The 25,151-nt window shown below is 43.0% G+C and overlaps 1 protein-coding gene across 1 annotated transcript in view; it reads right to left on the bottom strand.

The window, feature by feature from the left end:
• Nucleotides 1–24,919, bottom strand: part of casz1 (castor zinc finger 1) — a 76,621-nt gene extending 51,702 nt beyond the window's left edge. The window contains exon 1 of the mRNA XM_035158407.2: nucleotides 24,485–24,919. Within this exon, the coding sequence (XP_035014298.1) occupies nucleotides 24,485–24,533 (49 nt within the window). The 5' untranslated portion in view covers nucleotides 24,534–24,919. The remainder of the gene's footprint in view (nucleotides 1–24,484) is intronic.
• Nucleotides 24,920–25,151: the final 232 nt, after the last annotated feature.

Here is a 25,151-nt window from a genome sequence, read left to right as displayed (position 1 = left end):
GACTTGCTGCCCTCTCCACAAGGACATAAAGTTTCATTACTGATGCACGCAGTCAAAGGCAATTTAGCAAACACAGTGTGCAAAAGAAAACATCAGCATATTGCAAGTGTTCCTGTATTAGGTGGACCTTGCATGTTGTTTTCCAATTTTTATTCATTTTTGTGGGGGCAGGGTGTGGTGGTGATGGATTTTTTTTCCCTCCCCCCCTGCCAGTGTCACCCTGACCCAAAGCCAAGGGGAGGTAGCCTCGGTGACAGGGACGTGCGCTTTCTGGCCCCAGAAACCAAGTGAAAGTGAAACCATGTGCCAGATGATGAGGCCTTGCACTGGGACAAATGTGTACATACACCTTCTGCTGTGCAGTGATATACAGCACATAACACCCAGACTCATTCTGTGAGAAAACAGGCCTACAAATATTTCAGTGGACCTGATCATTTAGCATCTTCGAGCAGACGCACACACATTATGTACAGGAGTACAGATGAGGGGGGGTGGTTAGGCAGGCAGGGCCATTTGGAGGATAATCTTGTTTCAAAGCATCCTCTCTTCATGTGCCGACAATGTGCCTGAGCCACTCCGGTGAAGGCCTCGTGTTTGCAACACATGTCAACATTTGACAAAGCATTTTCTTTTCCCTCCAACAATATTCTCCTGCTCGGGCCTCTGAAATGAGGGTGCTAACAAATTAGCTTTTTATGTTTATTTGTGTGTGTGGGTGTGTCAGTGAGGGAGATCTCATTTTCAGAGGCACCAGTTCTCAACCTGATAGAGAGAGAGCGAGAGAAAAAGAGAGGTACAAAGAGAGGAAGAGAGACAGAAGAAAGAAAGGCTGAATGTTTTGGAGTCACGATTCTTCTCCTGATTGCCCTAGCTGTCTCACTTGTGCAAAACATGACCCTCCCCTCCCTCAGCCTCGACAGAAACACGGGCGACTGGATAAACACTATTTTATGCAGTGACTAGATGAATCGCCAGACAGTAATTACAGTCTTCCTCTTGCCTAAACAAAACTCTACTGTACAGGCTCTTTCTTTGACACCAAACTGCAGTAGCACGTACGAGAAAACTGCAGGTGTGTGACATGTTTGTCAATGCCTCTCCCAACTAGATAAATATAAATATTAGACCCTGTGACAACAGTGAAATGCTCTCCGCCACTCTCAGCGATGTGTTAATAATCTGTAGCTGAAAGAGGACTTGTTGTTCGGACGGACGATGTTATCATGTGCAGTCAAACGTTGCCGGGGTTGGCTTTGTAGAGAAAGTTTGCTGATTTTTTTTTCCGCTACCCTTGCAGATTGTGCTTTCTTCTCCTCGATGTCACAAAAATAACACAGTTGCGTCCCAAACCAAACATTCCCACAGAGGGGCTGGTGGCCGCGCTCTGACGCCAACATGCCCACCACAGACCGACTCGGCCCTGACGCCTGTTTAAAAGACATCCGAACTTGATGTGCTGACAAATTCGCTCAGCAAATGAGTTAATTTGTTCGTCTTGCGTAGACGTGTATTGACATTTCAGAAATGAAGATCAATCCTACATCAGTTAGCGATGAAAGCAGCGAAACGCACTCACCCGCTCTTTCTCTTTTTCTATACTAATTTCATCCGGTCTGCAGGCCGGGCCCCACATGCGGCGCAGTAAACCATGCTGTCAATGTCCGAGCTCTAAAAAGCACAATTACAGAGGACCTCGGCTGAATAATTTAAAGAGCATAATTATTGACCTCTATCCAAATTCCTCTGAAAGGTGCATTAAGATATAGAAAAGAGCTGGAGGTGGAAGTGGAACTGAGGGGAAGAGAGGGAGTGTGTCTCCCCAGGCCTCCCTAATGCACTCTCCTGCTGTACTCTAACTTCCTGTGGACCCCTAATGTGCCCGCTGCTCGCTGGCCTGATGAAGACTACAGTTAATGAGGCCCCTGTTTCTGAAATGAAGTATCTCTGAAACCATCAACATGCATTACTATCACACCACCACCCCCAACCAAACCACACGTAGATACACAAACACACACCGCCGCTGCCATTGTCCCAAGTCAGCATGCACACACATATACATAAACCACCAATCTTTTACCCCCAACACACACACACACACACACTTTTAGTGCCAGCTTCTGGTAGGCTGGACCAGACAGGGGGAAGGGTGGAAGTGGGAGGACTGCACTAGAGAGAGAGTTTTTTTTTTTGTAGGTGGGGGGTGTTCGAGGGTTAACTGTCCCTCAGGGGGCTATCAGTGAACTGGGCAGCCGTCACTGCTGGTGTCCCTGGTTCTCAATTGACAACCAGCCTCTGACAGATTAGCAGCTAGTCAAAAGGAAGCCATGGCCCAGGACACGTTTATTCGCCACTCTCAAATTTGGCTGCATGTATGTGACTCTGTGTGCGACTGGGTTTTAAAAAAGCATCAGAAGAGTGTGTATTCATATGTGTGTGTGTGTGCGTGCGTGCTTGTACGTGTGTGCGTGTGCATGCGTGTGTGTGTGTGTGTGCATTGGGGGGTCGTTGAGAGCTGGCAGCAGGCTTGGGGGAGGATACAACGAGATGAGGCCTTTTTAATTAAAAGAAAATATTTGTGTTTGCAGACTATCGCGGTCGGAACCAGGGACAATTCAGAGAATTCTTGTTTAATGTCTCGCTCTTTAAAGTGATTTGGGGCATTTCCCATCCTCTTTGCATATATGCATTTTTAAAATGTCAATATGCCTATACATTCTTTTAAGTAAGTTTCGAGAGTTCATCACATTCTGGACCCTGCAGAAAAACTGATTTTTTTTTGCTTCTTCCTGAAATAAATTAGATCCATAGATTTCTTCTTTGTAAATTCGGTGTTTATGATCGTCTAATTCATTATCACACGTGAGCCACTGTCTCTGTTGTATTTCAAACAGGAAGGATAGAGGGCACTGAAATAATTAGGCAACTTCTGCAACATCCTGAATGCCAAGGACAGGTGGATTAAAGTATTAAAACAATCGCATTTCAGTCTTGAAATAGTCCTGTGCACGACTCAGCACCATGCGCATCCGTTCAAGTTCAGCTGCCAGCTCTATAATGCCACAGGAGAGGGATAGAAAAAAAGCCCAATCCCATTAGCTACGTACATGCATCTCAGCAGACCTGCTGGAAATGTGAGCAAATCTCAGCGATGATTATCCCCCAAAGCTCTCAAATGATAATACATAATCGAACTGTACAGAGGATTTCTTTGAAATCGCACAGCCAGCGAGCACTAATTTGCCCCCTCCCACATTTGTGTTTGAATCCGGTGCTTTCCAAATAAAACAGAATAAGAGACTTTTGCGATCAGTCGCCTCTGCACCTAAAGAGACATTTAACTGCTGTCCTCCAATTAGAGGCCCGAGAATGGAGCTCACACATTAGGAGGAGGAAATTATTTAAGACAAAGGTTACGACACCAGTTCACGTTTGAATCTATTTACAGTGCAAAATTAATAAGAAAGCAAAGTGCTCCGCGCTGCTGGTTTACTCAAACATTTGGGAGAGTGATCTTCAATTTAATCATGGGTGTTTAACGGAGCCCTCTACGTTCATAATCAGAGAATATAGGAATAAAGTGGAATGGATGACACACAAAAAATCCTATTCTTCAGCTACAGTTAAGAATCAAACTACAATGACTTCTATGAATGCTCTAAAATAAGGGTTGAGGCTTCAATATATGTTTAAACCCTATTTGTGAGCTAAACACTACCGCAGGGATTTTTATTTTATCAGAAACTGAACTTTTTTCTTGGATAGATGAACAGATTTTTCTACAGATTTCATCAACATCAAAAGGCTAGCTCTCTTAACGGCAGAAACCATTTACATATAAATGTAAAAAATCTATTTGTAATTCTGTCAAACAAACTGTTTCTAGAAAATAAGGGATTTAGTGCAATTTTAATATTATTTCTACATAAAGTATGGAAGTTACACAAGCCAAAAAAATACCCTCTTTTCTTACAATTGACAATAATTAAGGTGAGCTCTCTGATGAAATCTAAGCCTCTTAGCCCGACCTCCTGCCATCTGTGGCTCCGAAAAAGCTCGAGGAGGTTGGTTCACTTTTTCACCTTCTGGAAGGAGCAGGGCAGGGGGGGTGGAGAAATAAGTGCCGTTTATACCGCGAGTCAGAGCGCCACGGTCAACCTGCTTTCATAGTCGTGTCATGGAGGTGGAATGAAGCCTCTGTGACAGAAAACAAACAGGAAGCTGAGAGAGAGAGAGAGAGAGAGAGAGAGAGAGAGAGAGAGAGAGAGAGAGAGAGAGAGAGAGAGAGAGAAACCTGTGCCCTTCAGTCTCTCCCAGTAAAGACACTCTTAACCAGGTCTGACAGCTGACAGCTCTTTGGCAATTGGGGTCAGTTAAAGGAAAAGTAGCTCAAGTTTTGTTGGGGCTTTGGCTTCGGAGATGTTCAGGAGCCACTGCCCACCGCAGCATCAAAGGGGATTATAGGGACAGGGCCATCTGTTGCCAGAATAAGCGTGAGCCCTTTTATGTCTCTGCCTGTATGTTTATGTGTGTGTGTGTTGTAGAAAGACGGAGGATCTGTGTACTTTTAACTTAAAGGGCAGAAGAGGTGTGTAGCGCAGCCAACACCGTAGGTCTGATGACTGCTTCTGATCCGGCCTGGGGGCACTAAAGGTTAAAATAAGGCAAACAGGCACATCATCATCACCGAGGAGTCCCGTAATGGTTAAACACTCAAGTGTGATGCCGACACACTCTGCAGGTTCTTGTACTGTATCTGTGCTCAGCGATGGTTTAATGAAAACAGGATCCTCCTCTAATCGTGAATAGTCGGTCTTTTGTAATCCAGGCAGAGCACAGAACTTGTTTTTGTTGTGGCTTTATTGGAGTGCCAACCTTGCCTCCCTTACCTCTCTAATTTGTTTTGGGTCCTTTTCCTGCATGGCCTCTGCCTGGGAGTGTTTTCTCCTCAATAGTCGGCTACCTTTTAGCTGAGCCGCCCGGTGCTTGACCTACTGCCGACACTTATTTTCAGCACTCTAATTGTCGTTTAATCACATATCAACCTGTCACTTAAAGACCCCCTTTTTTCAAGGGGGAACATTTGCATATGCTGTAAAACTAATTCCTATCTAAAGCTCCGGTGGTTGTGAAAACGGGCGCTCTGTCTCTCTCCTTAACTTTCACACCAGTGTAGACACAGTTAAGCACGAGAGAGGAAGAGAGTTAGACACACACGGTGAAGTCTCCTGTATCTCACCTTAACAGACAAAAACACACATAGGCCGACATCATACCTGATATTCTCGATTCAGGTGGTTTTATCACATTTGTTAGCAGTGTGTGGTGACATGTAACGTGTTAGAATAGGGACCGTGACAAGAGTGATTCCGAGTGCATGTACTTGTGCGAGCCGAAGTGAAGGTGACAGTGAATGTATGTGTGCGTTATAAAGGAAACAATTAGAGTTAATAATGTATCACTCTTCCAAATGTTACATTCATTTGTTCACACTTAGATAAAGCTGCCGCAAAATAGGTTGTGCCGGGTTTGCCTTGCAGACTACGCTACATTTACATTATCACCCTTATACATCGAGGAGCCATGTTCCGCTTGAGTGGTGGCGGCATCGTGGAAGGGGGGGTGAGAATCATGTTTTTCGGGCCCAAGGAATGCCGGTCCTCAGGAGAGCTCCCCCTCTAATTACAGAGCTGGGGAAAGAAAGCTCTTTGTTCCACCTTTTATTACATTAATTGATAAAACGGAGCTCGGGTGGAGTCGTCTTATAGGGGGAGAGGAGGGCTGGGGGTGAAGTGAGGGGGATACTTTGGGCAGATGAAGGTGGGTGAGAGGCTTTCGGGGCTAAGGTCCTATTTTCAGAGGACTCCTAATCCCGTTAGGGGCCCCGATGGTGGCGCAGCCCTGGCGCTCCGCTTTCCCAGAGGCCCCCGTTGGCTGCAGAGCTAAGGAGGGGAGCGGCGGCAGCAGGGGCAGACGATGGTGTGGTGGGTGAGAGTCCCGGCAGCGTTGTCTGGACCCAAGCCTTAATTAACTGTCTCTTCAGGGGGTACGGAGGACCACACTGAGACCCTATGTCACCACCAGCAAGCCCAAGACGCTTTAAGAGGAAGTGGCATCTCACCCACTGTGGAATTGTGGGAAACCCTGTGGACCTTTAATACGGACCCCATACGGTGCGAAGCCATATAGATGTCGCAGGACATTAGTGGGACTATTTTATGACTGATTATTAGTTTATCACAAATTTCACAAGTGGTAGATACTTTTACCAGCATCACGGTTTTCCAATTATAAGCTTAAGATGAAACACTCAAGGGAAAATATTCTGAAAATCTAAACATGATTTAGTTGTTTTTCAGAGTTTTTTCAAAACTCAGAGGACAATAAGTTCCATTTCTATTTGTGCGGGATTGGGCAATCTTATTTGTCAGTGGTTAAGTAGCTGTAACAGGCTTTGTCAAGGCTGTAATCTTCTTCTGCTCGTTCAGGCTACCTGCAGAAAACAGAAGCCGTCAAGTGCTGCTAGCGTGGCCGAGTGCAGTCTGAATATGTTGCAGAGGCAATTAAGCATGTTGGTGTGTGTGCATGCACACAACGGTGTCAGAGGTGCTAAGCCGGGCCAAACACGCCTCATTGAAATGTCCATCTTAAAGCCACCCAAGTTCCTCGTCTTCCCCACCCTCCAACAACCAAGATGCTTCAAGACTGTCAAAAGCATTTTCCACCAAGCTGAGGAGAGGGCAAGGGGAAAAAAAGGACCTGCCACTGTCACATGCATACTTGCGCGTGCACACACACTTGCGAGGCTGTCAGGTAAATTAGATCTGAAAGCTGACAATTTCTGACCATATTTCCTTGATTATTTCGAACAAATGCACACCAGCCGCTCTAAGGAGATTAAAGTGACATAAAAGTCCCGAGTGGGAGGAGGGAGGGCAGAGAATCCAGGTCACCCCCATTTGTCCCCCTGCCTGACAGCAGCTATATCGCTATCCAATCCAATAAAAGTCCCCCTCCTTTTGCTTTAATTAATTTTACAGCTAGCTTGCTTAATTACTTTCAATCAAAATCCTCTTGCCATCACAAAATTAGAAATGGTTCAACTCCATTAGTCTAAATTCTTCATTTACATACACAAAGACTGTCAGCTCTTGCTAAGCAAACGGCCTCCTGCTTGATGAGATTGTTTTTTTCCACACACTCTATCACTCTCTCCCTCACACACACACACACACACACACGCGCGCCCATGCAACTGTGGTGTTAATTTTTTTAAAAGGAGAAAAGTAGCATCAAATTATTTGATCCCCTTACTTAAGACATTCTCTGCCTAATCAGGGTTCAGGTGAGCTGTGGTACACACCAGCCAGGGATAATGTAGAGTTGAGCGTGCGTCTACAACTGTCGAAATTGATTACGTCCACAGCTTTATGTCAAAAGGAAACAGCGCGACCTCAAACAACGCAGCACAGAGAAAAAAAACTGCATGTAAGAGATAAAAAAGAATTAGTAAGGCTGCAGCTGAGATTGTGTATATGAGGCTAACTAGTCCTTCTTCAGGATTAGCTATTATTTGTGAAGCGATAGACGAGCTGCAGATTACCCGATGACACATAATGCCCTATAAATCTGACTCCTTTGTGGCAGGGTGTCACTAGTCCTGACTAGACTGTGGAAACTAGTGACGCACTATCAGCGGTCGGCTGCTGTGAGCAAGGCAGCAGGATTTTTCAGAGGGCCCATGCCCTCCCGCCCGATCACTTCAACTTGGCAAACAGGCATCCTCTCCATCACACACACTGCCCGGGGCCTGCACATCATTGAGAATTAAGGACATGCAGATAGGGTTTGTGCACTGACCAAAGTGAAACCCAGGCGCACAAGTACACCACCACATGTGCATACAGACACACACACACACACAATTTTTGCACACACACTAGTGCCATAATTAGGTCCCGAGATGAGGGCATTAAACTGGTATAATGCACTCACTGCTGCAGCACACTACCACAAAATATATCGACACTAAACCTACATAATCATCAATGACACTCTTCTATTGGTTTTAATTTCCTTCTCACATGCGGGCCCAGCGCAAATACACACAACACAACAGCCTTTGATCATCTGAGTTCAGATCATCTTACATCCACTGCTCTTTTAATAAGGTAGCGTAAGAAAAAAAAGAAAGCACCTTGAAAAGGACAGAGTTAAGGGGGATTTGTAGCATTTCCGAACAGTGTGCCAAAGTCTGGAAATGCTTATAAATTAACCCCTAACAAGTGACCATGGGTTGGGGCAAGGTAAAAAAATGGATTTAAAAAAACAACAAGGACCCTCCCTCATGGGCCGCCGGCCTGACTACAGTATAGGTCTGACCTGGCCCCTTTACTCTGTGTCTGCAATCACCGGTTTCCCTTGCCCTCTTTAACCAGTCCCCATTAACGCTGTTAATTATCCAAATCCATCATTCTTGGGGTAAATGAAGACTGCCTCTTTAATTCAATTTAATAGGATCATTTTCCAACTCACGTTCACTTTAGCCCCAGCTGCCCGCCCACTAGTCCCCCACTGTGTCTCCCGACTGTATCTTGACTCCCTTGGCTGTATCTTCTGCGCTCTGGCTCGCTCCCATTGGTGGAAGGGGGAAGGTGCTGAGGGCTGAGGCTGGGCGGCAGCGATGGGCTGACACACTGTTGATCTACCAATGTCTTGTCTTGGCTCGGCTGGTGGCAAGCAGCAGTTCTGGGTTCCCAGTCTGCTGCGTGCGTGCGCGCACACACACACACACACACACACACACACACACACACACACACACACACACACACACACACACACACACACACACACACACACACAGAGTACCAGCCATGCTCACTGGGGCTTAGCTAATCCTGTCACATCAGGCCACATTGGCTGAGTTGAGGCCCTTAGCAGAACCACTCCTGCCCCCTCCCACCACCACCTCCACGTACCTTTACACTCACTCACTCTCTCACTCTCTCACTTCTCACTCACTCACTCACTCACTTTCTCTTTCTTTCTCACACACCCCTTTGTTCGCCTCACAAGGTCATGGGTGGCAGACCACGGCACGCGAGTGGTGAAACGGGACAGCTGACGAATCCCTGTGTGTCCAAGCCGTGCATGTTGTGCCGATCTTATGGCAAACACACAACAACAGTTAAATACCTTGATATAGAATAATGAAATACTTTTACTCATTGCAACTTTGTAACTAGTCATTTATTTAAAGACTGCAATACATTTACATTGTGATATTGTAAAACTAAATTATATTTTCATATATAGTGTATAAAAAACATATTACTGTTCAGGGTAACTAAAAGAGACAGGCATGCTTGTGACTTTCTGTGATTGCACGTCACCAAAATGTGTTTATATAATATACAGGTGTCATTTTGTCTTTCCCTGTCTGTGGTGTGTCAAAGTGGTCCCAGTATCGAAACACATTTTCCATGAAACATTGCCAGAGTATGGAAACTGGACACTCGTGCCCTTTAATCGGACTTTCTATCTATAAAATTACAGCTATATCAAGACTGACTTGGGCGGGTGTTTTATGAGCCTTCTAAGATTTTCCTTACACAGAGCTTTCCTCGCTGAGGCCTGAGTTTCCATACGTTCAAATGCAAATACAAATCAAAGAAAAATTAAATACACATTATATTAAGTTATTTCTAAAAGACTACAAAGACAACTGTATGAGTAAAAGTCTGCCTGTACAGTACTGTGTCACATAATTTCTCTAAAGAATGTGTTAAAAAAATTGTCTCGCCTTACTCCATTATTCAGTGTGAGGGTAAATTTGCCCCCATTTCCACAGTGCACCCCCCCCCCCATCCCCACAACCACACACACACACACACACACACACACACACACACACACACACACACACACGCACACTCAAATGAACACAGCGCTCCCTTTGAATTTTTCCCAGACTTTCATTGTTTGGGCATTTGAGACAGACACTGGGAGAGTTTCAAATGATTTTAGCCATGATTTAATTTGGTTTGTTAAAGGGTGATGTCAGCACAATGGGAGACGAGCCTCTAAATCCACTACATTCACCCAAAATGCCCAGATGAGATAATCAATGGTGACGTCTACGAAAACACTTATTATATTTGCCCATCGCCCGGCTGAAGCTGTTAAAACTCATCAGCGTTATTCCCCATTTTTTTTCTCTGGGAAAGAGAAAAAAAAATTGAGCTCAACTTATAGTCAAAACTGTCAGCCCTTTTAAAGAGACACTGCAACATTGTTGTGGCCGTGGATGGAGTTTATAAATGGAAAAAGACAGGGCAGAGGGATATCGGGTGTCAATTCAATACTCATTTTGTTTGCACCCAATACTAATTAAATAAAACACGCGCAACTTTTTAATTGGTTCTGCAGAGATCAACAGTTTCAAGGAAGTTGAACAAGTATAGTATCTACTGTAGTTATATAAATACATTCTTCATCAATAAGCACTAACAACAGGTCCTTCTCATAGCCTGCTGGAAACTGTGAATGAGTTGTGCTGGTTCCTTAACTTGTCCGCACTATTTGAAAGGGCTCGGGGGCTGACAAGGCAGCAGAGGAGATAAGAAATGGATCAACCTGAGCCTTTCTCATAGCTTAATTTATTTTAAATCCAAGCCCTATTTACACACCGCACACCGGCAGGCCTTGTCAGCTCTAACTAGCATTGAGATATTTAAAACCATTAATGCTGTACAGCGGCAGCCTGAGCGTGTATGACACAAGCTGTCGCCGTGTGAAACAAAACCAGATCTCTAACTGCCACAGCTTCCACTTTTGAACACAGCACAAAAAAACGGTAACCATGCAGTCAGATAGATCAGATCAGATTTCATAATACAACAAATGACAACTGCCATACTTTTAACAATTTGAGAAAAGGGTATATCAAAACTACAATAAGCAATAGAAGAAAAAAGAGAGCTTTATTCCTCATCCGAGCACAGGCCAGACTCAGTATATCTTTAGTGCAGGGGCTAGCTCCACAGAGGCAAGGGTCAGGATATGAAACACACCATCTATGCGCCTCCCGACAGGATATCCTCATGGATCAGCAGCGGTAGCCATGTTGACCCGCCCCATTATTAAAGAGGCTAATCTGTTCAACATGTCAATGTTAGCACTTTTAGCTGCGATTAATAAAAGAAGACCCCAAGAGTGCTGCGTGTGCTTTTTCACTGCCCCAGGTTGTTTTCATTTGGTTTGTATTTTTACTGGTATTTGCTGTTTGGTAATTCAACAGTCCTTTTTTCTGCTATTAGCATAAACAGTGTAAATTATTAACTTTGTTAAAAGAATTATAATCAGCCCTGAATCCTAAGCTCTGTAGTCGCTTTGTGTGTTTTTCCTTTTCTGCCACTGGCAAAGACTCGCTTTGGCACTGCAGATATCATTAAAGCAAATGTAACTTTATATTTTATAGATGCGGAACAATGAGCATGTGACGCCTGACTTTCGTGTCCATTTGTGTGATGCTAAAACCGTATGGCCCGGTGGCTTTCACAGACTGGTAGTAATGGAACGGCTCTCTAACAGACTTGCTTTCTAAGTGCCTGGTGCTGCGTCTTAATTTGTAATCTAGTCAAACCAATTGTCCGCTAGCTAAAAAGGTCACAGAGACAATAGACTACACAGCCTCCTGCAATGTAGAGAAAGCCCAGGGTGTCTTTTGTAGCTTTTTAACCAAAGATGTAATTAAGACACCTTCATCTTCAGGGGTGAGGAGGGCACCGGCAAAGAGTGTGCTGGAAACACAAGAGAAACTCCACACTGCTGGAAACAGAAGTGAGACGCACACTAAGATAGAGCGCTTGGTTTTTGAGGTGAAAAGCACCTGTGTCTGCTGCAAAATGCAACCACCGAGGACCAAGTTTACCTGCTCGTGCAGCCGGCGTGTGATTTTATACACTGTGACCGACGACTGTGGCGAAGAAAGCTTGTTGGGGAAAACTGAGTGATGCAAAGCAACACAGGAGAGGCAGAGGGGGGGACTTAAAGGACGTGATTTATCTGGGCTTGATTGCGTGTTAATCGAGGTTACGTGTATTAAGTGGAATCTAATTGGAACAGACACTGGCAGTCTGACAGATCGACATGATGCAGATGGATTGAGGGGGAGAGAAAGGGGGAGTGAGGGAGACAGGGAAAGGAAGAGGATATGGGAGAGAGATGGGGAGTCGAGGAGACGGAGAGCAGAGACAATAAAGAACACATTTTGCTACAATACAAGGCCAAACTAGAATAGTCTTGTGACGGTGCATTAAAACAAAACCACCGGAGCCTTTAAAGCCGTCGAATCACAGGACAGAAAATGGGGACTCTGTCTTCAGGTTCGTCTCACGTGCGTCTCATGATTGGCGGCTGATGAGACATGTAACCCTCCTGGAGGAGGACACACACGGGTGAGATTGTGAGTGACAGGGCACAGCGCCGGAGTTTGCCCTCCCCCTCCAGTTGCCATAAACATTCATTTCAGCTTTATTGGAAATGAGGGGGAAAAAACAACCCCTCCAAAAAGAAAAAAAACACGAGGTAAAGGGGCCGAGTGACAGCTGCCGGAATATTTCTCACCTCAAAGAAGGGACAAGCAACTGTTGGAGCGGTCCTCCTGACTCCCTGCTCCTCCTGACAGGCGACAACTGTTTCGAAGGCCCTCTCTGCTCCCAAAATCTGAGGTATTTAGCTAGGGAGCTGAATGACCCTTTCAAATGTTACCAGAGTAATAGACCATAAAAGATGACCACCTGTTAAGGCCAAGCAACTGGGAACTCATATCCCACAGACTCCATGGTGAAATAAGGAGAACACCATTTGTAGAAAAGCTTCAGAGAACAGAAATTTTCCGATTTGGCATTAAATAATTGTGCGTTTCATGTATGTAATTTCTATTGTAGCGTTGCTCTGAAGTGGTCAGTGTGGGCTATAATTGGTAATAGGGGATACAAAGTGTGAGTGACAAGAACAGCCTCAAAGCAGCACAGAGCCCAGGAGCGAAAAAATGACTGTCACAGTGCCATTATCTAAATCTGGGTTAAAAATACAGTAGTTCCCAATGAAAGGGTCACTTCTGCTGATAGCTGACCCAAATGAAGGGTGGCAATATCGAATGACTGTTTGAATGTACAAAAAATAAAAAATAAATGTAAATGAGAGAATAACAGAAAGATAAGTAAACAGAGAAGTAGATAAAGAGAGAAACTATGGGCATAATTTACGGGCGGTTTGCAGGATACCGCGGCACTTGAAACTTCACTCATCAACACAAAATGCCCAAATTGTTCCCGACATGATCCCGTCATAGCGCGGAGACAGAGGAGTTGCTTCGGTCATCCGTTGATTTGATCCATTATGACTGTTACACTAATGGCATTAATAAGGGCAAAATTGCTATTTTGAAACACAGAATTTTCCTCCTCTTCATTTAGCCAACCTTATTGCCTTTCTTCCCAATGTGTGTGTGTGTGTGTTAGTGTGTGAATGTGTGTGTGTGCCCCCACCGTGTAATGGCTATAAGGTCATCTCTATTTGTCATTGGTCATAGGATTGTGACATTCTGCGTGCTTTAATAAACAACAACATGAGCTTTGAAACTTGACTCCCTGCTATTGCTGATAGATGGATTCAGAACTGTTGTAGTCACCAACTGACTCTATTAAATACCCCAACCCCATTTAACACTATAACAATACTGTTTAAGTCAAAAATCGTAGTTTCAGAGACAAATACTTAATGGCCGACTCAACGTTACATTAAATACACTGGTAACCCTGTTTTAGAGACATCGAGCGAAGTTGTTTAAAATCCAAGTCTGTGAAAATAAATGTGCCCTTGAATGGTGAGTTAAATTTACTATAAACCTTCAGCATCAGCTCGATGAATGTGTCTGAAAGTTTCCTGTGTTATGTATTTGTGCTGAATATGAGTATATGTGTGTGTGTGTGTGTGTGCTCAGGCCTCATCAGCCTCTAACATTGAGAGGAATGACACTCTGTGATCAAGGACATGAATTGCTCATTGATTTTTAGGGGCCAGCTTAACTATCCATTCCAATTGATTTTTAGCTTTGCTGGGTGTGCGAGTTATGGCAGTTTTAATGTATCATCTGTATGTGTACTCATCACCCACTGCAAGAGGATTTACAATATAGTCAGTGGAAAATGCATATACAACACCAATGTGCAAATATGGGACAAGGACTTTATCCTTTTCCTGTTCTTTTTTTTATTATATATTTCAACAAAGCACAAGCATCAAAACTCATATCTTTATAGTAGGTGGGGAAAAAAAGACATTTAACACGATTTTTATACCTTGGTCATAATGTGCTTCTGAACTTAGCTGTATTTAAAAGGAACATTATTGTTTTTGTGTTTCTGACACACTCATGGAAAATAAAACCGAAGCACGTGAATGAGCAGTAATCCCCTTTAATGTAAAGCCAGTGTTGTTTAGAGGATGCATTTCATCTCAGAGTATCATGTAGTCACACTAACCAGAAAAGAGAAGACATTTTAAAAGGCCCACTCACAGACATACCATCGCTTCGCCACAAACCATCAAGGCGGAAACAAAACAGCAGATACAGTAAGTTCAAGAATCTCCCTGAGATATCTTTTTAGTTTTACGAAACAGAAACGAACAGTCGCCTTTTTTTACATTGAGGAGAATGTTGCCATAATAACTCATATTACCCATCGATTAAGAATTAATATAAACTATTAATAATCAATGGTTTGATGATGTAAGAGACAAAGTCAGAGCAATGTGATCCAAAAGGCAGTCTAAAGTCATCTGTCAGGTAGAAAGTCATTAAAATAGAGGCTCATTTTCCTGCGCCAAGCTTAGGTTTCACTGAGGCAGGGATACATTTCTATTCTTCAGCAAAAGGCTGCGCTCTCATATGATATCATCTCCTTCAGAACATTACTCTCAATGGCTTGTCTCTTTCTTTTTGTCTTTTGTATTTTTTCTACAATTCAAATTCTCCTTTTATTTTCCAGATGGTTTGGGTGAAGCGTTCCTCTGTGTGAGGTAACTGCCTTTTGTTCAGTGAAAAGGACTCTGCATAAAGCACACTTTACTCCATCCTTTAAAAAAACAAGTCTGCTTAATTAATGTTTTACAAGTGCTGCTGTATTCTTAGTAAAAAAAAAAAAAAAGCCTCTATCAAAGCCGGCAGGTTCAGATTACGTACGCTAATTGAAATTCAGAATTTCTAAGCCAATTTCTTTTCTTTTTTTTAATTCCGCTGCCGCTCTTTCTTTCTTGCACACACAATAAAGCCTGGCGTTTGGTAGTCCACAAATGACATCAAATCATCTAAGTAATATGGGCTTTTCTTTTTTTTCCTGTATTCTCATGTTCAGCTAGTGGGTTCATGAGACAGCTTAATAAAGCAGTAAATGCTTGGGGAAGCCGAGAGCCTACTGCGTGTGTGTGTGTGTGTGTGTGTGTGTATGTGTGTGTGTGTGTGTATGTGTGTGTGTGTGTGTCTGAGAGTGCATGTGTGCGCACATGCAGGCACGTCTGTGTCTATGTGCACACCCATGCTCTCATGTTTTACCTCCACCAGGGAGCTCAAAGCAGAAAATAAAGCCGGGTTCCACATTTAAGCAGAATTTGCCAAAGAATAAAGCAAGAATAAAGCCAATGAACAAAAGAGAATGACTAATACCCAAAGCAAAGCCAAAACTAAGACACTTATCTCACAGGTTGACATTGATAGAGCCCATATTAATGCACATTGAGTTAAATGAATAAAGCATCATTTACAGGTTATACATGCATTAGTTGCTGGAGGAAGGCAGGATGTGTGAACAGCTGCAGGTGTGGGGCCAGAAAGGCTGAGGCCCAGTTTGGGCGACCATTATAATCACCAAATGCCACAAAAGAGGAAACTGGTGACCATGATCTGAGATGTAGTTGAACATCGCATCAACGAGGAGATGAAACAAAATCTTTGTAGCTCAGCTTATACGCTGCATATACACACACGTTTGTTTTCTACACGGTTTGAACTTTTCCTGACGTCATCGTTTATCGGGTATGTCTCTATAGCAGGCAATTACATAAATTACAGAGTTTAAAAACTTGTCATCCATGATAACCTTTGCACTGAGTTAATCATTGCAGCGAAAGAAAACTGCTTCTCATCTGTTTTCTTTTATGTATTCACAAAAAACTCACGGCGGTTCGACAGGGTATTATTTTATTGGCTTGTTTTGCAAGCATTATAACTTTGCATTCTTCTCCCAAGGTCAGTTGTTAGCGTGCCATGCGCAGTATTTACACACAGGGCTTTTCAGGTCAGTTCCATTGTATTTACATCAAATAATTTTTGATAAGGGATGTAAAAGACCTATAAACCCAACATCATAAACGGGAGAGGTGTAGCTGAAGTAAGGACAAAAGATCAACGGCTGAATTTTTTCTTATCTCGGACACGTTGATATTTTTCAGTCAACTCAACAACCCCCCCTCTACCTCCAACCCCCCCCTTTCTCCCTCTCTCTCTCTCTCTCTCTCTCTGAGTAGAAGCGTGGACTTGTTAGATTTAGTCCAATGGCTTCCCAGTGCGGCCAGCGAGCGAGCTCTTGTTTCATAGAGAAGTATCTCCGCTGTTATCTCCCCAGCACTATAATCACTTAACAAAGACTTGGGCATTCGCACAAATTAAAACATCAATAATGCATAAGTGCTTTTCAGTTTTGAGCTATAGTGTCCCTGTATTGGGATGAAATACCCCCCTCCACCAGTGGAAGAACTCTAGCTCGCCATCTTCTGTCCCACAAACGACTAAAAGAAGCCACGGCTTGGCTTTGAGCAACAACCCCCTCCTTCCTTATTTTAAAGCTGAGGGTACAGCTGTGGTGAACATTTGGGATCTGCTCTGGTAACGGGACAAAATGGCTGGGCTGAGTGGGATGCGGAAGTTGTTTTAAAGCAGGAGGCGGTAAGTGGTGGTGGTGCATCAATGCAAACAGGCAACACCCTTGAGTGGCGCAGCGTGGCATCCTTCCATAAACAACACCACCGCCGTGTCCCCAACATTTATGATTTTGCGGCGAGAATGGCAACACAGGCCTGATTCTAATCCAAGTCTGCATGTTTGCCCTATCGTTACATGGCTAAATCTGCCCGACCTAGTCTCTTATTTTCCCAGATGAAAACACCACACGTTTTATTTGGTTGTCAGTCGTGCTTTGCCTGAAACAAGTCATATGAGAACATTATGCTTTGGACAAGATGTGGAAGGGCGGGGACATCATGGGAACCAAACTTAGCGACACATTGAAACCAGGATGCTGTTCAGGCTTCTGTTTAATTTGAGCAAAGAAAAAAAAAAGCTTGTCTATATTTATTACTGCAGTTGTGAATATGAAGTGTTTTTGCGCTGACTGTGGAGGAGTTAAGTATCATTATTGGACTTGTAAATCCATGACCAGCACTGTTCCAACACCAATGGAGGACGAGCCATCCTATACAGATGGCCTCAAGGACAATTAGCAGTAATGATTGGTTGCCACATAAATGAGGGAAATTCTATTTGCTACTGCACTTGCTGATGATCACAGACCAAATGCCTCTGACAATAATATGGATGGCTGCTTTAAACTTGAATGCATACAGTACACTGGAATAGGGAAGTATCTGTCGCTCCGTTTTATATAAGAAAGGTTGCTCTTTAATTCTTGCACAAACACCACATTATCACAAGGAATAAAGAGACGAGACAAACAGCGCGGTGATCTAAATTATTATCTCTTCAATCATATCCTTTTCCCCAGATATCTTCATTTCCCCCCTCCCTTCTCTGTCAGTTAGTCTGGCAAACAATCCCCTTGTTAGCAAACTGTTAAGACAGCCGCTTGGTACACAAATTGCGCTCGACCAAGCGAATTTGTTTTGCAAGGGTGACCTGTTTAATCATCTCATTTTCTTTGGCGGACATTTATTCATCTGGTTTCCACGGTTACAGAGAACATTAAGGGGCTACAGTAATAAGGCTGGAGAGTCAAACAGGTAATAAAAAAATTAACGCCATTTTCCAGCAGCCGAGGACAGTGGGTGAAATGAATCAAGGGAGAGGGGAGAGGAGCAGCGGTGGGAGCGGGCGGGTGGGGTGTGGGTGGCTGTGTGTGTGTGTGTGTGAGGGGAGGGGGGCTTCAATATTGTCCAAACAATAAGCCTTAGTGGTTATTTTACTCTGAAGATCAGGTGGTGCTGTTATGGACATGACACTTTGGGCACAGAGCAGGAGAGATAAAGCTTTTAAAGTGGCCCTGCTCCTTTTTTTATTGTCATTTAGCGATTACATATCAGAACAATTAAAAGTTAGCCCGAGATATCTATTAACTTTGCTCTTTTTTATTTCTCCTGCGCTTCACAATAATTTGCACTCATGGCAATGCAACGTGTCAATAACATGCGGAGGGAGAACATGACATTTAGATGCCCCGGTGAGAAATGTTTCCTCCCGAGTTGAATCCTGGTTTTCGTATATTGTCTTTTGAACAACTGAGCAACAGCAGAGAAAGAAAGATAAAAAGAAAGAGATAAAAAATGACCTTGGAGAATTTATACTTCATCTCTCACACTATTAGAATCAGTGACCTACGCACCAATTGAGAGAGTCCAACTTCTTGCCAAATATAGAAAATTCCGGCACAATAGAGGGAACAGGTGCTGAGGGCCCACAGAAAGTGACGGAGCCGAAGAGCTGGGTTGCAGCTCAACGCCAAATAAGGTAGCGAGACACATTGCACCAAGACACAAAACAACCTACTGTAATGTGATTTTCTAGGCCAGATGACTGTCACACATTCCCCTGAAAAAATAACATTTTTATTTTCTACATTAAGACAATATTCAGGGGTGATTTCCACTTAAATAACAACCCAACAAGAAAAAACAAGCAACAAATTTTATGCATTACTCATTTCTCCACTCCTTCCAAAACTATTTATAATTGACAGCAGGGCTTTGGCACTCCTAAAATATGCACAAACGTTCTCAACCTAACCCTTAATCATTTAAATCATCTGGTTTAACCAGTATTTGGGCATTTTACGACTGTGCCAACACCTGGCCCCTACCTTGGTTACAAAAAAGAAATAAAAAAACTAATTGAAATCTTTCTTTGTTTGCTGTCGTGTTACTTGTATATATATACGTTGTTCCGGAGGGCGGCTCCGCTGTGACTGAGGTCAGAGAGGGAGGCACAACTGATGGCAGACAATGTGTCTCAGGAGAGGGAGGCAAAAAGAGATGTCAGCCAACCTGGCCTCACACACACACACACACACGCGCGCATGCAAACGCAAACGCAGGATACGCAATCTAACATCAAACGCGCAGCGCTCGCGTGTCACAAGGATTGCTCTCCCCTCCTCACCCTGTGACTGAGGCGGGAGCCTCGGAGAAACAAACTCTCTGTCATACACTACACGCGGGGGTGAAATCCCCAAAAGAGGATACAGAACGGACAGCAGCGAGGGAGGAAAATGGCTAAGCTGTGGCTATGGGACTGCCAACTGTTCTGCTAACAGCCTCTTAACAGGTGTGGGCCCTAGAACCATGTAATCCTATCAAGTTACCAAGTGGAAAAAAAAGAAAATCTGACAAACTGCAAACTCCTGGCCTCTTCCCCTCTTTCTCTCGCTTGCTCTCCCCCCCTCTCTTCTCTATCTTTCTCCCCTCTTTCTGTTGGCAGTGACAGAAACGAACAGCTGGGCTTCAGATTTATCATGTACAGACAGTAATTATTGCTGGTGCTGCCTGCTACTGACCCAAGTGAATAGAGAGTCACATGAAGAAACACACGGCAGAAACGGGGGGATCTGGAGTCGAGGGGGCGTCGGGTTGTGGAGCATGTTGTGTGCGAGACAAGGCAGAGAGAAGGAGGGCAGTGTTTAAACGTCACTACGTTCCTGTTTGCAGTCAATTACGGAACGAGGACAGGGGTATTGGCTCTGTAACTCGCCAGAGCAAACACTTCCTCGCTCACATTGAAGGTGACAGAAAAAAAACTGGTTCCATGTTTGTTTGTGCTTTTTTTTCTCTTTCCTCATATCAAGAATAAAGACAGTAAAACAGGCGCTGGATTCCCGTCAGAGAAAAGGTGACCGAGAACTGAAACTGAGAGATGTGCTCAAAGCTGAAAAACAGAGTTAAAGTCAGAAGATTTGTTTCTGCACCTCTTTGTCTCTGCCTTCAGTTTTTTCGCCTCAGATGAATGATTTACTAAACTCACTAACAATGATTGATTAATTAAAAAACAAGAAAATGGCATTGATGCCGGACCACAAAGTGTTTCCGTCATTATCTCAACCCGGCCTGACCCCACCTGCTGTATTTTTTCCAAGGATAACAGGGTCAGGAGATAAACTATCAATTTATTACCTGTGTCAATCACTGTCCTTGTCATTAAATAACCCCACATCTGCCGCTGCTGCCTTTTCATGCACATGGAGAGTCGTATGGAGAGTTGTGTTCTGTCACATTCCAAACCTACATACGGGCTGGTTCACACCTTAAAGACCCCCTGCCACATTTAAAAGGATTAGTCACCACATTTTGTGCCGCCTTAATCTCTCTTTCAGCTGCCCCTAATAAGTGCGCTTCGATAAGCAAAGCATGCAAATTCATTCATGGCCAGTGGAGACCATGCTTTCAGACAAACGCGCCAAAGTTTTCCACTCTGCTAATTGCCTCCTCATTTTCCCATTTTCCTCTCTTATATGGCATATCAATGACTAGAGATTATTATTCTCCTTTATACTTTGCATGAAATTATAATTTCATATACAGATTAGGAGGAAAAAAAGAGAAAAGTTACTGGAAGCTTCGCCCTTGACTCTGCACACAAGAAATACATGACACGGCATATTTAGCTGTGAGATTAAACGCAGGTTTTCTTTTCGACTGGACGCTGAGACATATGAAAAAGAAAAAAAAGTTTTTTTTTCTAGAAATATAATAAATGGTAAAGCTTTTTTCTAATTGCTCATATAATTTATAATTCATGGCAATCCTTTTAAAGATAGTATAATTAAAAAGGATATTCACCCTCTCTTTTTCCCCTCATTTCGAGCGCAGCAGTTTAACAAACATGTATTATCTGTGATAATAAAACTTGGCTTGTTATATTTTAGATAATAAAGGCAATGAAGACCCAAGGTGCAACCTGTTTATCATTCTGGAATATTTCTTCACCGAGTATTAATTAGGCCATTACTCCAGATTGGTGACGGGGAGCTTTGAGGTTTTAATTAGGTGCTGGCCACTGCATGAGTGCACAGGAGTGAAGAAAAGGGGTGGTGATGCCACTTGCTTCGCTCCTGGCCCATATCAAGTAGCCCTGAACACTTTGGCTACTGCGGCAAGATGCATGGCAGCCCACGTGCATCTGGAGTTCATTTGATCGTTTGATCTCCGATGTTTCCTCTTACTGCCGTAAAGGAAAAAAAAGGCTGTTGGTGTGATTTGGGTATTAAAAGACGGGGTTAGGGTAATTATGGTGTTGGGTGGCTTGTGTCTGATGACTGGGCACATGCTCAATCCGGACTCAGCTGTCCCTCTCTTTCTGTCTCTACCCCCCGTAACACACACACATGCACACACACCTCCCTCCCCTTGTCTGCTGTCTATGTTCCCCCCTTCTCTCCCTCTGCCACTCTGCTAAAACCAGGCATAACACACACAGCCTCGCGTAACATCAATCAAACACTGAGAGCGCACCATAAAACTACACAAACATATACACTCCCATTTACTACTGTATTTTACACTTTTTTTTAAATTGTCCAGCTCCGATGTAGCTGTAAAATGAGAAAAGTAAATTTATACCTGATTAAATTGATTAAGGCGGGAAAATTGAAAGAAAGGATCCACTGATGAGGCAGTGTTTTAAATATAAATTAAAATGATAAAATTGTATTTTTCATTTTTTGACATTTAAAAAACCTAAATAAAACATGAATAGAGGCATTTTTTAACACCTGATTCGAGCCAAGCCTGGTGTACACTGTGTCAGTATATTCAAATGCATATGTAAGTGATAACAAAAATCATATATTTTGGCATCATTTGAACAAATAAATTACGGGGATGTGAGCGTTCCTCCTCGGTTGACAAGGCGACACTAATCACCTCGTTGCTGAGAAGCACTCTTCCCTGACAAGGCTCCTTAGAATACAAGGATCCCCCAGGAGAAATCGGCATGAAAGAGGTTAAAGACAATGACTCGCATTTTTTTTCCACCAAATGTCTCCCTGTTAAATTTATTTCAAAACTCTGTTAATCTGCTGTACACAACATTCCCATTAGCATAGCCCAGCCCCCTAATAAAAATTCCGGCTAGTTTAATTAAAAAATGTAAATTTACTGTCATCCAAGGAGCAGCAGAAATAGGAGTGCAACAGCATATTTTATTGCTTAAGACATCAAATTGATTCAGGTTATTGCTAAATTGTGATAAAAGGTTATTGAGGGCCTTCAGACCTGGGCTTGTTTTTCTCCCTCATTTCATTCTGCTTTTTGTGGAAGGCCGTAAAAGTTGGAGAGGGCCACAAAGGGTTAATGAGACAACTCGGTGAGGGAGAAGGCAATCAACATTATGACTCATAAGAGGGTAGAAAAACATTTTCCGAGCTGACGAAAAGTTTGAAATTAAGGTGTGTCATGCAAACACTCGTATTTGTCTGTTGTTATTTTAGACCATAACACGATCTACCTGAAATAACCAGACAACATGACTGAGCCTTCAGGTCTGTCTGTCAGTGTGTCTGTCTGTCCTGTGTGTTTGTGAAACCCTGTGGTGATAGTGGTCGTCTATACAGTCTCTGAGAATTTTATTTAATAAGCAGCACCATCTTTGATTTGATTTTTTTTTCATTAATTGTGCCATATACGAGTTAAAGAGCAGAGAAGCCTGTGTAGTGTCAGGAGTGCTTAACGGCAAGATTAGACAGCTGGAGAAAACAAATAATTGTTGAGAGGATTCAAATAAGACACAGGGACAGTATGTCAGTGGCAAATAAACGTATTAAAAATAAGAGCCTGGAGCAAACCCTGCTCTCCAGTGAAGTTTTAATTACAGATTTTCATTCAAAAAAAAATGTAAATACATGAATATAGAATAAATCTGAATATGTATATTTATATTATAATTTCGGTAATTTATGAAAAATTCTATATAAAATTTAAGCAGCTTACTCAAAAAATATCACCACATTATTTACCAAATATGTATAGATTGCAAAATTTCAAAATAAAGCTTTTTTTTTTTTTACTTGTAATATTACAATTTAGTCATAAAGTAGTTATATTTATGCATGGTGCAAATAATGAAATACACAGAGACTATTAATACATACACACAAGTGTGAAGGGAACACACGACTCAGTGCATGCAGACACAAACGCTTACATAGTGTACACACGAAACAGAAATATCTAAACGTAAAATATGACTTATTTTAAAACACACACAAACAAACCCTTCGTGCAAGTGAAGAGGTGAGGAGAGTGACGCTCATGAGTGTGAAGTGTAATCCACTGACACTGGACAAGTTTATCCTCCAAAAGTACGCACAGACTGACTGTAAACCTGACAGTTACAGCTCTATTAAAATTTAAAACAAGCCCCATCTGTGCATTTGCAGAAAAATGCTCATAACTGACAATTGTTTTGTTTAATATTTCAAATATTATTCTGGCTATCATAACATGCACTGGATTTATTTTCTTTTTAATGTAACATACACCTGTGTGCTGCAAGTTACACTAATTAGAAGTACATGCTATTACTGATGTTAATTCCTGTTCCCTTTACATGTGTAGAGACATAAGCAACACAACAGTTTGTTTGCTTTGTCCCCTTGGCAACAAACCCTTAGGCCATTCACTGTACCCTGATGGCATTGCGAGTGCCTCTGTGGGTGAAACCAACAGGCTACCTGTATTTCTACAACACCAAATGTTGGCTTTTTTCATAAACATGTAATTAAAGGAAGGGACAAAATCAAGCAGGAAAAACAATGGATGAAGACAGAAAAAAAAAGAAAGTCAAACAGGGAGTTGTGCTGGTCTCATGTCCTGGGAGAAAAAAGGCTCCCTGACAAGAGAAAATGAAACTGGCTTTGTGAACTTTCTTCACATGTGTACTGCGTGAAACACAGCCTCATGGGTCGTGTGCGAGAGAAATGGGCAATCATATTTGATATTGCAGTCACCTTTGGGCACTGTCAAAGAGCTATAAATAAGGGTGTCGCAACACTCGGGCATACATACGCACCGGCACATTGTTAAATCATGAACAACTTCCCCTCTCTGTATATTTAGTCAGAGATAAAGGCACACCTTAAACTGTCGGCTAATAAAACATATCTGCGACAGACAGAAAAAGAAGAGGAGTACTCACCATATTCAGCAAAGTCGAAGTTAAATCCTCTCAGACATGTAACTTTCATAATATTACTCAACTCTGCTGGAAAGTCATTCGAATGCTGGTTGGTGGAGGGGGAAATAAAGCGGAAAAGTAACTAGATTTTTTTTTAAAAAAAGGCTTCCTTCAATCATGCACTAAACTCCTTGACATGTAATCTGTCAATAGTTTGTTGCTGAGATAATGCCGGCTGCCACGAGCGGATTTGATTGGCAGCTTAGGGTCTGGCCCCTCCTTCCTGTGGTTTGACGGGGGGTAGGTGAAAGAAAATGTAGCCTCCCCCTTCCCCGCTCTCTCTGTGTCGCTCTCTCTCTGCCTCTGCGTGCGCTGCCTCGCTCTCTCCCTCTCTGCTCTGCTCCCATAGACACACACACGCACAGACCAAGCTGTTGGTGATGTTTTCTGAATAGGCTGATAGGAAATTATGGCAGAGGAGCCGGAGCAGTTTTTTTCTCCCTCCCTTAGTGGGCTGGCCTTTTCCATCTTTGTGGTCCTCTAGCCTTTCAACTCTCTTGGGGTGGAGCCTCCACTGCCTCTATTCAAATGAGGGTATAGCACAACACTTTGAGAAAAAAAGGAAGGTATTTGCGGAGGATCAGAGAACACGCTTATCGAGATATATTCTACTTTTACTGAGGAAGGA

Source organism: Hippoglossus stenolepis, chromosome 6 (assembly GCF_022539355.2).
Source record: "Hippoglossus stenolepis isolate QCI-W04-F060 chromosome 6, HSTE1.2, whole genome shotgun sequence".
In the NCBI taxonomy this organism is placed as follows: domain Eukaryota; kingdom Metazoa; phylum Chordata; class Actinopteri; order Pleuronectiformes; family Pleuronectidae; genus Hippoglossus; species Hippoglossus stenolepis.
Note: the sequence above shows the minus strand (reverse complement) of the source record. Positions and strands in the feature narration are given on the sequence as shown.